Source organism: Symphalangus syndactylus, chromosome 12 (assembly GCF_028878055.3).
Source record: "Symphalangus syndactylus isolate Jambi chromosome 12, NHGRI_mSymSyn1-v2.1_pri, whole genome shotgun sequence".
NCBI classification, from domain to species: Eukaryota; Metazoa; Chordata; class Mammalia; order Primates; family Hylobatidae; genus Symphalangus; species Symphalangus syndactylus.
In genome coordinates, this window is record NC_072441.2 from 97,789,964 (window position 1) to 97,802,649 (window position 12,686).

Sequence of the window (12,686 nt, forward strand, 5' to 3'; positions counted from 1 at the left end):
GGAAGGAAGAGACATATGGGTTATGAGGGCATTAAAGAGGAGACCTAGTCTAAGTAGCCAGTTCTCATGAAGGGACATGTATTAGTTGGAGTTCTCCAGAGAAACAGAATCAATAGGGTGTGTGTGTGTGTGTGTGTGTGTGTGTGTGTGTGTGTGTGTGTGTTGGGGTGTGGGGGTATGGTATTTTTTATAGAAATTGTCTCACACAATTATGGAAGCTGAGAAGTCCCATGGCCTGCTGTCTACGAGCTGAGAACCAGGAAAGCCAGTGGAATACTTCAAAGTCCAAAGGCTCTAGAACCAAGAGTGCCAGTGTTGGAGGGCAGGAGAAGATGGGTGTCCCAGCTTAAAAAGAGAGTGAATTCACTCTTTTTGCTCTACACAGGGCCTCAGTGGGTTGGATCATGGCCACCCACATTGGTGAAGGCAATCTTCTTAGTCTACCAATTAAATACTAATCTCTTCGGAAATACTCTCACAGACACACTGAGAAATAATGTTTCATCAGGGTGATAGAAATCTTCTGGAGTTAAACAATGGTGATAGCTGTACAATCACATACATTTTTAAAGGGTGCGTTTTATGGCATGTGAGTTTTATCTAAATAAAATTTCTAAGAAAGAACCTTAACACAGAGATAAACATAAGCACATTTATTATCAACCTTTATAGTGTCATGTCAAATAGGTCTGACATAAGCTTAAATAAATATATACTTTAAAAATTATAAAATATTTTAAGTTATAATTTAAAATTCTCAATAAAACTCAAACACAAACCACATGGTATTTCACACAGCTAATTTCTATTGCAGTTTACATAAATATTTACAACACTTAAACAATTTCAAAGAAAATAACAATGTATTCCATACATAGCCTGATCACAGTAGTTGTTCTCTCTTATTTCCCAGAGTTTTTCTGCCCCTTTAAAAGAACCTCTGCTGTTCTGATTCTTATCACATCTCTGTTTTGACTGTTGGCTTTGTCATTGCCAGTGTTCAGCCAGAATTTCTCTGAAACTTTTTTTTCAACACATGCTAAGTTAATGGAAGTGTAGGAGAGTTTTGATTCTCACACTCCTCAAGGCTAGAGCAGCTTTGGCAATTACTGACTGAGAATTTCTCATTGCCAGTGATCAACTGAAAACTGGAGATTCCTTTGGAATTGTTAAATCTGCTTATAAATAAACATAAATGCTTGCTCACACAGGCATTCCTCTCCAGAGCACCCTAACATACAGAAGAAAACAAATAGGGAATAACTATTAGACATCTTCATTCGTTAAAAATCTACCAGATGACTCTTATACATGGTGAGTTTCTATTGTGAATTTAAAATCTTCCATAATATACAAGAATTATGTTTACATATCACATCTGACAAACATCTTTGTAGGAATGCAAAGCACATCCATCTTTCTGTATTCTTTTCCAACAAAGACATTCATAAAATTATACCTTCGTGTGTTTGCATTTACGCTTTTATTAGTTCAAAACATTTGGCCTCATGGAAGTTTTTCATCATGGAAACCACACATTTCTGAAAAAATACCTGACAATATATAAACCTTCCATTCAGTTTTTACTCTCCAATTCTACCATGTTTTTAAAAAACAACTGCAGTAAAAACACTCAGAACTTTATTTTGGTTAACATCATGCCTTCCTAGGGGACAACAGTTTCCCTTTTTGAGATGAATTTATAACAGATGTAACATAATTTGTTAATAAACAATGAGGGGGTAATCTAGAATAAGTAACTTTTACCATATCATAGTTGACAACATTTACAAGTTTTTTAAGTCCCTACAACACTTGTATTGAATGAAGAATTATGGAAGATTATAATATATTCAATGCAAGTAAAAATATCACAATCCTTAAGAACTCTTTAAGAAGCACTGAATCCCATAGGGATGAAAGTGATTAAATTGTGCATAGTAACCCTCGCACAGAGCATTCAGTAGGATTTGCACCGTTAACAACCCTCCATGCATTTGCCTGTGGGCATTCAACATCTGTCATTTTTTTAAGTTATAATATTTTTAGTCATTTTTTTCCTCTAAACTCTTGATAATTATTATTCATTCTTATGACAGCAACTGTGTAATCAGCTGTCGAAACACTGTGAAGGGCAAAAGAAAGAAAGCCACAAAATATCGTGTTTCTGTGCCAAGATTTTACAGCGAGCAAAGGAGAGTTAGAAAAGGAATTCTGAGATTTCAGAGTCTTGGTCTCTTCACCTTTGCTTGGAAGAAAATACCCTTTCCATTCATTAGCCAACACTTTCTTGATCCTGAGAGTAGGAAAGGGAACACTGAGTCTTTTCAGTTGAAGGCTGTCCTTGCCCACTGGACTTTGATCTATTGAAGTGGTGATGGGTGTTGCGGTTTCAGCCATAAAGGCATCTGGCATAGTAGGCAAGAAGGGCCAGAGACCTGAGGAGAATTATCTGTCTCTGTTAACTTCAGTGTATCCCTCTAGTTCCCCAGATGCACCTGTGTTTCTGTAAATATAAACATGCATGTCATCAGAACACTTAATATTCTGCATACTGATCAGGACAACAAAATGTACCTTCTAACACAGACCACTGTATACACTCTCACTAGGATAGACCATGTAGGAACATCGAATTCTATTCAGTTAGGACAGTGATGATGGATACTTATTATACATCTGTCAAAACCTACAGAATATACAACACAGAGTGAATTCTAATGTAGCCTGTGGACATTAATGAATAATAATGTATCAATATTGGCCCATCAGTTGTAACACTAATATAAGATGTTAATAACAGGGGGAATTGGAGGGGGTGGGCCGAGGAGATATGTTGGAACTCTTTGTGTTTTCTGCTCAATTTTTCTGTAAACTTAAAACCGCACACACAAAAAAAGTTATTTTAATTTTTTAAAAAGTATTCAGAGGGTCTTGACCTTTCCAAATTCTCTCAAAGCAGGTCAGAGTAGTTAAGAACACAAATTTTAGAACCAGACTGCCAGGGTTTGAATCCTGGCTACACCACTTACTAGCTTTGAGATTTCAGGCAATTTACTTAACTTCTCTCTGTCTCATTTTCTTCATCTGTATGATAAGAAATAAAGTAACAGGCCAGGCCCAGTGGCTCACGCCCGTAATCCCAGCACTTTGGGAGGCCAAGACGGGCAGATCAGGAGTACGAGACCAGCCTGGCCAACATGACGAAAAAATAGAAAATCTCTACTAAAAATACAAAAATTAGCTGGGTGTGGTGGCGGGCACCTGTAATCCCAGCTACTCAGGAGGCTGAGGCAGGAGAATTGCTTGAACCCAGGAGGCAGAGGTGGCAGTGAGCCAAGATCATGCCACTGCACTCCAGTCTGGGCAACAGAATAAGACTCAAAATTTAAAAAAAAAAAAGTAAAAAGAAAAGATAAGAAATATAGTAACAGCCCTTATCTCAGAGTTTCTAGCTTAGAAAAATTCCTAGAATATAGTGAGTGCAATGTAAGGGTCAGCTATCTTCATTATTATTGTCTATCATAAATGAAATTACACAATAAAGCAGGATCTGTTTCTTTCCTCTCCTTCTACAAAAAATAAAACAACTTTCCAGAACAATACCCAGGTGATTTCTCCCCTGCTCCCTCCCTAAGATACTGGCAAGTTTGGAGGGTTCAAGGAGAAACAGAGCATGTAGAGAAGATACATCTCTCATAACCATTTGTGATTTATAAGTCTTACCTGATTCTTTTGAACTTAAAGGATGTAAGAAGGCTTTTGGTAGCTTCCATCTGATTCAAGGCTTTGGCAGCTGCTGTGGAATACATGAGAACACTAGGTAAAGCACTGTCTTCCAACATGAAGAGAGAAAAACATGTGGAATGTTCAATGGCATGCTTTGTATAAGAATGCAACTTACCTGGCAGGAACAAATTTCTTTGCTGCGAAAGAAAAGACAAACAACCAATAATTCAGACTAAATGACTTTTAAGGATATATTAAATCCAGATACAATATGACTTAATTCATCAAGTGTTGCAAACTCGATGCTTCAGGGCCTCTGTAATAATCAGAGCGCAAGCATGGCTCGGTGGCATCTAGGGTAAAATGCAAAGTGCACAGCCATCCAAAGGGCATAGCAGCTTCCTAATGCCAGCAAATAGCTACGGGGTCATCTTGCCTGATTCAGCTCCCAATCTTTTTTTTTTTTTTTTTTTTTTTTGAGACGGAGTCTCGCTCTTTCACCCAGGCTGGAGTGCAGTGGTGCGATCTTGGCTCCCTGCAAGCTCCACCTCCCGGGTTCACGCCATTCTCCTGCCTCAGCCTCCCGAGTAGCTGGGACTACAGGCGCCCGCCACCACGCCCGGCTAATTTTTTTTGTATTTTTAGTAGAGACAGGGTTTCACCATGTTAACCAGGATGGTCTCGATCTCCTGACCTCGTGATCCGCCCGCCTCAGCCTCCCAAAGTGCTGGGATTACAGGCGTGAGCCACCGTGCCTGGCCATCAGCTCCCAATCTTTCTTGAGAAGTCCAAAGTCTTAATTTAAATGTGAGTCTTCCTATTTTGTAAATGTCAGAACTTAACTCAAAAATGTTTTAAGTACTCTTAAACATGTAAGCCAAACAAACCATAAGTGTAGTCAGATGTGCTTGCATATTCCTTATGAGATACTCCCAAATTTAAGCCTGTACTCCAAATAAATCTCCTTAGGAAGAATTTTATCCATTTTCCTTAGAGCACTCATCATGGCAGTCTCATTGCACAATTCCTGGAGGCATTATATAATTCAACATGAATAGCACCTCCTGGAGTTGTACAATATTAGGCACGACTAACATTTTTATTTCCTAAAACTCTTCCCAAACTGAGTTGTACTACTAACTCTTTTCTTAAGACTTCTGCTTAATTATACCGCATTTTATCCAGATTCTAATTATTGTTTAAATTAGTAAGCAAGACCATGACTTATCAATGAGAAAGAAATGTATTTTCAAAAACATTTTTGAAGTACATTCATAAACTCCCTCACCTTTCCGAAAGCATTTCCGAAGCCAGAGGAGAAATGGTGCTAATGTCAGGAGGGAGAGTCCAGCAGCAGAAAGTCCAGCTACCAAGGGAATGTTGGACTCAGTGGGAGCTAAGGAAACAAGAGACGAAGAAATGTCATGAGGAGGAATTGATGTTAAAGTCTCTCCGTCCTGTCCCTTTGGCCTTTTTTCTGTACATTCATTACTAGGAGCAGAAGAGCTATCTAGTTTAATACGAGAAGCAGAGATGTGGCATTACAGGCCTTTGAGATCTGCTCCAAGCCACCTTTGAAGTTATTTCCACCATTGGCAGGCAGAACTCTAACTTGCCAAGCTCATTCACATACCACACCACACCTTGGTTAATAAACACTGCACTTGCTTGCTCTCTTGCTCTCACTCCCTCTTATTTTCCATTTCCCCTTTCTCCTCTCCTCTCTCTGTCTCCTTTTTCCAGTTGTCAAAATTCTAGCCATTCCATCAACATGCAACTTCTGTTTTTTCTCTATCCCCATACAACTTAATATCCACAACTTGTCAACCTGGGCGAACTTTCTGGTTTGGATACAATGAATAGTTGATTACTGTAATAAGATAGCTCCCCCTTTTTCTCTTTAATCCCCAGACAACCACCATCAATCAATGCATCACCTTCACAGGTAGGTAGCATGCCAGACCAGTGTCCTGTGGCACTACATGTCAGAGCTGCAGAGCCATTGAGCGTCCATCCTTCAGGACAGGTGAACTCGCACACAGTGCCAAACACGGGCTCCCCACTGCAGCTCATGTTGATCTTTCCCGGAACTGCCAGGCTTGAACATTTTACCACTGCAAATGTTAGGTACACAGGCAGAGTTTCAGAAAAATCTACTGGAAAACTTCTAAAACTTGTTTAAAGTCAACAATAAATGTAATGTGTAAGCACTACTTAGTTTTCAGCATGTAGGAAATTAGGACCAAACCCCCTTGGAGCAATCTAGGTTCAGAAACTTGTGAAGTATTTGACCCGTACCCTAAAAAAGTCTGCACTCAATTCTACCTTGGCAGGAAGGAACCTCTTCTGTCCATTGTCCCTGGGATGTGCACTCAAGTTGAGTTGATCCGTGTAATTCAAACCCCTCCTCACAGCTGAAGGCACAAGAGGACTTGTAGGTGAATTCTCCAATAGAGGAATGAGCACACCTCACCAAACCCTTCGGGAGCTGGTGGACAGCATTGCATCTCACAGCTGGAACACAGGAGAGGGCACTTCAGAAGTTTGTTTGCATCTCCAGCAATACGTTTCCCAAGGTAACCAAGTTCCTAAGCTCTTCAATAGTTTTTTTATCTTAAAATAAAATAAAAACAAAGACTGTACCTTCACATGTGGGCTTCTCGTTGTCCCACTCCCCTGTGGGGCCACATTGGAGCCTTTCGGATCCCTTCAACACAAAACCCTGCTCACAGGAGAACTCACAGCTGGACCCATTACGGAAACTGCCAGAAGCACTAGGAAGACAATTCATGTAGCCTCGTTCAGGGTTGGACAAGGCCGTGCACTGGAAAGCTGAGACATCAAAATGATGGTCAGAAAATATTGCAGTGGAACTGGAGAGTACTTGGCATTTGTTGAGTGAACCCAGTTCATTCAAGCAACACTTGGAGAACTGAAGATTCTTTATAATTCCCTGGACAAATGGGAAGATGGCTGTGTTTTCTTTGAATTTCAGCCCCTCACTGATTGTGGCACTAATTAAAAGACTAATTAATCAGAACATTAGTTCCTGAGCACTGTTCTTCTAACACACAAAATAAATTATGGTAAAGGAAAATATTTCACACAGTCTGAGGACAACATATGGGTCATGGATGTTTATAGATGGTGCCAAAAAGAAAGAAAAGAAAGCACCCCTATAAAATTTGTCTGTTTTGCAGTTTGGTTTTTGTGTTATAATGTTTTGCTACTGGAAATCATTCTGTGCTGGCTTTGGCTAGGAGAAGGCCAGTGCCTGATAGTAAAAACTGCTTGTTTTCAATATCCTTGCTCTCACTTTAAAGTGAATTAAAGTTTACTGCTTATATATGTATCAATACTATCTCTGCAGCTGACACCATGCTTGAAACAGTCTCATCACTGCTAATTATGAGCCATTTCAGAAGACAGGTGTGATGAGAGTTTTACATTCAAATCATGTTCTCATTATTCTGCTTTCCGAATTTTCTAATATGATTCCTTTAGATTAAGAATTCTGTCTATTCCATGCTAATGTCTATAAAGTTTCATCAGCACATCACAGTTAAAAAAAAACAGCAAAGGATTCATTCTTAACACATATGATCCTTTCCCTGGCCAAACTTTAGTTCTTTTAAATGAATCTCAAAGATATGAGTGTTGCTTATCAAATCTGATTTCTATAGTTAAAGTGGGTATTGGTTTTTTTTTTTTTCATTGTCCAAGTTTGAAGATGGTTGTTCTTTAAGAAAGTATAAATCGAAGGATCTCAAGCTTACCTTCACAAACTGGGATTTGCTGTGTCCACTGCCCTTGAGTGGTGCATTCAACCTGGGCTGGTCCCTGCAACATGAAGCCTTCCTTACAGGTGAAGTTGCAGGATGATTTGAAGGTGAACTCTCCAGCAGGGGAATGGCTGCACCTCACAGAGCCATTCTGAGGCTGGCGGATGGCCTTGCATGTCACAGCTGTAACAAATACACCCATTGATATTAGCATGGCCTAGAATTAACTTGCCCATTTCCAGTATGGGTTGAGAGAAAGAATGTTCACAGTAAGTCTCCATGTGGAGCAACTCTACCTTTACACGTTGGCATCTCGTTGTCCCAATTCCCAGATGAGGTACACTGAAGGCTCTGGGCTCCCATTAGTTCAAATCCTTCTTCACAGTCAAATGTACAGGTTGTGTCCCACGGGAAGCTTCCAGGGTTTGGGAAACATTCCACGAACCCATTGGCTGGATTTGTCACAGCATCACACTCAACCACTGGGGATTTGAAAGAGCACCATGAATTTTACAGAAGAATGATCTTTTCACTTCCTATTGAGCTGGGTGCATAACAGAGTGAGGAAGCTGCCTTCAAAGGGTATATCCCAAAGTCCTATGTCAATTCTTAGGGACATGCACAGCCAGAATAAAAGCTTTTATTCTTTTTCATGGATAGTCTATCTTTTCTGATTTTCACTTTGCCTATGCTGAGTGGTCTCTAATCTATGTTATTGTTTACGTGAGGTAAAAATTAAAAAAAATAGATTCCAGATTAGGAGTTATGACTAGTACTGACATACATAGGCTATTCATTTATTTTAGCCCATCAGAGCCTGAAGAACTGATTTTTCTTTTTTTTTGGCCTCTGGTTCAGAAAGATAAAATTAAGAGAGAAAAAGAGATACTAAGACTGCTTGACTATCATGGTCTTAAGTTAGTCCCATGGCTTGGAAAAGTTAAACAGGGAAAGAAGATGAGAAATCCATTGAGATTTCTAGAGCTTTATTGTTTTATGGTCTCCCTTACAAATCACCAGAGCCTCAGAAACACCCATTTCAAGCACAGAATTAAAAAAAAACCTCTCTCAACCCAAGCAGGTACTGGGTTGGCAGTATACATTGGCTGAGAGAACGAGTTGTATTAAAAACAAAAACAAAAACAAAAAACTTTCCCTGAAGTTTTGAAAATGTAATTTGGATTAAAAAACAGAAGCAATGAGAGATAAGTTAGAGAACGTTCTGTGCATTCTCAGAGGGATTTACCATTGCAAGCTGGAATAGGAGCACTCCATTCTCCAGAGGACATACACTGCGTGGTTTCCATGCTGCTTGGCAGGTAGCCCCTATCACAGCTGACAGAGCAGGAAGAATTATAGCTGAAGTTTCCCAGTGGGTGACTGCAAACCAGGCTTCCATGCTCAGGGGATTCTGGGGCTGTACAGTTCACAACTGAAAAAGAAACCCAAATCAGTTCTGCTCATCTCTCACCTTTAACAGATAAGAACACTGGAAACTGGAACTACAGTTTGGTTTTTTTTTAGTTTAAAAATTTATAAAATTTCTAATGGAATATGTAAAATTGACTGTAATTCTACCCCTTTTCTTTTATTCAAGAAAACACTGATCCATAACAACAACAAAAAAGCAGTGACGGCAACCATAAAAAAGAAATATTGAGTGATATGGGGAGAGTAGTGTAATTGTGTTTACCTCAAAACTGCTCAAATTATATGAACAAACACAGCAAACTTAGGTACCACAACAAATTTCTTATTACTTTTCTCACAACTGCTAAAAATACTACGGTAAGCTTCCACTCAGGGTGAGAACCATCCACAAAGCTATATTTCAAATTTAAGTACTAGAATACATTACAAATTTTAAAACCCTAATGCTGCACTGTCTACTATAGTAGCCACTATCTATGTGTGGCTACTCAAATTTAAACTTGAATTCGTTGAAATCAAATGACATTTAAAATTCAGTTCCTCAGTGTCACCAGCCACATTTCAAGTATTCAATAACCACATGTGGCTCATAGCTACACACTGGAAAGCACAGCTATGGCACATTTCCATTATCACAAAAGCTCTACTGCACAACGCTGTGCTAAGCAATCTTGGAGAGAAGCTAATCTAACTCTCTTAATGTACAAATTTAGGAACTGAGACCTCATTTCATTCAAGCGACTTGCTCCATGCTACACAGCTAGTCATTACAGAGCCAGAGCATGAACCAAGATACCCTGGACTCTGTAACTTACTCATTTCTACTGCAACGTCTTGTTACCACCTAGATGATGTGAGTATATGTTCCTTGCAGGGACACAGAACTACAGTTTATTGAATGTGTCCTGTGTGCCAGGCACCATGTAACCATGAGCCTATGAAGTTCACACTATTATTATCCTCATTTTACAATGAGAAAACTGACATAGAGAGTGAAACTATCTTGTCAAGGTGCCAAAATAAATAACTGGTGAACCTAGGACTCAGATCCAGACGAGTCTGACTTCATAGTCTCAGCTCACGATCACCATATGACACCATCTGCACCAGGGAAGGGAAGGCATGCAGACCTGACTCTAATGCCAGCTAGGACATGAGATGGTGCAACCATCTCAAGTGAAGAAAGAGGTGAGAACCAGACTTACTTTGCTCACACTCCAGTCCACTGAAGCCAGGGTCACACTTGCAAGTGTAATTATTGATGGTCTCCACACATTCACCGTGGCCACTGCAGGATGTATTGGTACAGGCAGCTGCAGAAAATACAAAGCATGATGAGGAGGACTATCACTGTGCTTATACTGAGTGCCTTTGATTTTAGAATCAACAGTGTGCAACAGAGACATCAGCAGTGCTACAGAGTGCCATAGACTTTAACTGAAATGTTTTACAAAGTTCCAAATCTGAGTTTCAGGCCCACCTATCCTAAACCTTGGTGCTAATGTATAGCTGTGGCTGGCACCTACCGTAGAAAATTTACTTCTTCACAAACTCTGAAGACAGTTCCCCTACCACAAATAAACAAGTAATTAAAATATGTATTGTGTGTGCATTTTTATATGTAAAGAACTACATATTTGCCTACAGTATTTATATTTTATATATATATATACACACACATATGTGTATATATGTATGTGTATATGTGTATATATGCGTGTGTATGTATAAAATGTATATAAATAATAAATACTGTAGGCTATATATATACACATATATGTATGTGTGTGTATATATGTGTGTGTGTATATATATACATATATATGTATACACATACCCACATATTCTTGCCCACATTCACATAAAACAGCAAAAGAGAGAAACTTTAGCGGTTAAACAGAATCTTTTAGAACATAAAATGATCACAATAGAGAGCAGTTTTTGCATGCTGTAAATTTGCCTAGATGCCCACACACTGAAACTACCTCCCACTGCTGCCGCAAACTCCCTACCTGTGTAGCATAGGGCAAGCTTCTTCTTGCTGCACCTCTCATCATTCCACATGCCCACATCTTTTTCTCTCTTGATGTAGATCTCCACGCAGTCCTCATCTTTTTGCCTATTGTTGGGTTCACCGGGAGCCCAGTTCTTGGCTTCTTCCGTCAGAGGTTTCTGGGTTCCTACCCAGACCCACACGTTGTTGACTTTTCTGATTCCAATCCAGTAATAACTTGGTGAATAGCTCAATATGGAGTTTAGGTACTCAATCTCTTCTTTGTTTTGAATTGCAACCAGATGCGTGTACCTTTGCTGACAATAAGCACTGGCCTCGTCATAAGTCATAGCTTCCATGGAGGTGTTGTAAGACCAGGCTCTACCCTCTTTAATGAGAAGCACTAGTGGAAGAAAAAGAAAAGAAATGGTAGTTTGGTGCTGTTGTGGTTTAACTCTGACAACTGTGCTTTTTATTGTCTTATTTTTGGCAATGTTTGTGACATGGCCCAGACTTTTCTCATCTTTTCAAAAGTAAGAGGTACGTATGAAGAAACAGCGACTTATTGTTTATCTCTTTTGTGACTGGCCACCCACTAGGTGTTTTACCCACACTCACTCACAACATTATAGTATACACATTTTGTAGTAGAATAATAATCAGAATAACTAAGCTTTATCGAGCACTTAGTATGCACCAAGAAGCACTGTATGAGGGACTTTCCAAGAACCATGCTATTGAGTCCTCACAATGCATCTGGGAAATAGGTCATTTATGATCTACACTTTACACTTAAGGAAAGGGAGACACCAAGAGATAAGTAAATGGCCCTAAGCCCAGGGAAGAACACATTGCAGGTAGAGGTCAAGGATGCTGCCAGATATCCTGTGCAGGACAGCCCCAAACAAGCAAGGATATTTCAGTCTGAAATATCTATAGTGCAAGAATGAGAAATTCTGGTCTAATGACACTGACTTACCCAAAGTAAGAGCTGAGAGAAACTGTGAAGCAATCATGACTTCAAGAGTTCTTTTCACCCAAAGGTTTAGGCTTGAAATACTTTCCTGGGGAGATAAAACACAAAATGAATTAGAGAAGGAAATCCTGGGTAGCTAGTTACATTATTCTACCATGACATTTAAGGCAGCATCCTAAGGTTTTGGGTAAAGGACTCTAGTGTCATAATCTTTATTTCAGAGTTTAATCAAATGAATAAACCAACAAATTTTAAGATTTTCGTCATTTTGGTCAAAGAAAAAAGACAGGTTTTAGCTACAATACAATAAGAGCTTGTACCGATGTGGTTTTTATTAGAAGGCCTTTTGCATATCTGTGTTTCATGGCCCAAGGCTGCCCTTATAAAGCGTTCTGCACTTACCGTTTTGGGAAGCAGTTGTTCAAACACAGGATCTCTCAGGTGGGTATCACTGCTGTCTCTGTCTCAGGTCAGTATAGGAGTTTTGATGTGAAGTCAGCCAAGAACAGCTGAACACTACTTCGGCTGAGGCCCTTTTATAGGAGGGATTGCTTCCTGTGAATAATAGGAGGATATTGTCCACATCCAGTAAAGAGGAAATCCCCAATGGCATCCAAAAAGTTTCCCGGGAATATCCACGATGCTTAAAATTACAATGATGTCAGAAATTCTGTCTCTTGAAGCTACTTCACCTTTGTCCATGCCTTTATATCGTATATGCAGTTTTATTAATATGACACAAATGCATGATTTTTAATTCTAATAACATAAAGTC

The 12,686-nt window shown here is 39.4% G+C and overlaps 1 protein-coding gene across 1 annotated transcript; it reads right to left on the reverse strand.

Annotated features, from left to right (window-relative positions):
- Nucleotides 1–638: 638 nt before the first annotated feature.
- On the reverse strand, nt 639–12,422 carry SELE (selectin E). Its single transcript, XM_063628180.1, has 14 exons — nt 12,314–12,422; nt 11,915–11,999; nt 10,955–11,338; nt 10,148–10,255; nt 8,758–8,943; nt 7,808–7,993; nt 7,506–7,694; nt 6,373–6,561; nt 6,055–6,243; nt 5,667–5,843; nt 5,018–5,125; nt 3,905–3,926; nt 3,727–3,799; nt 639–2,506 (listed from the first exon to the last, which is right to left on the reverse strand). Exons 2-13 carry the CDS (start codon nt 11,949–11,951, stop codon nt 3,742–3,744), a joined length of 1,833 nt encoding a protein of 610 aa, XP_063484250.1. The 5' UTR covers nt 11,952–11,999; nt 12,314–12,422; the 3' UTR covers nt 639–2,506; nt 3,727–3,741.
- Nucleotides 12,423–12,686: the final 264 nt, after the last annotated feature.

Bases quoted from the DNA above. Each gene is read 5' to 3' on its own strand.
- SELE (XM_063628180.1), bottom strand. From the start codon at position 11,951: ATGATTGCTTCACAGTTTCTCTCAGCTCTTACTTTGG. The intron at 8,944-10,147 runs GTAAGTCTGGTT...TTTCTTTTTCAG, and splicing joins TGGACTGGAGTGTGAGCAAA to TTGTGAACTGTACAGCCCCA. The intron at 5,844-6,054 runs GTAGAATTGAGT...TAACATTTGCAG, and splicing joins AGAGGTTCCTTCCTGCCAAG to TGGTAAAATGTTCAAGCCTG.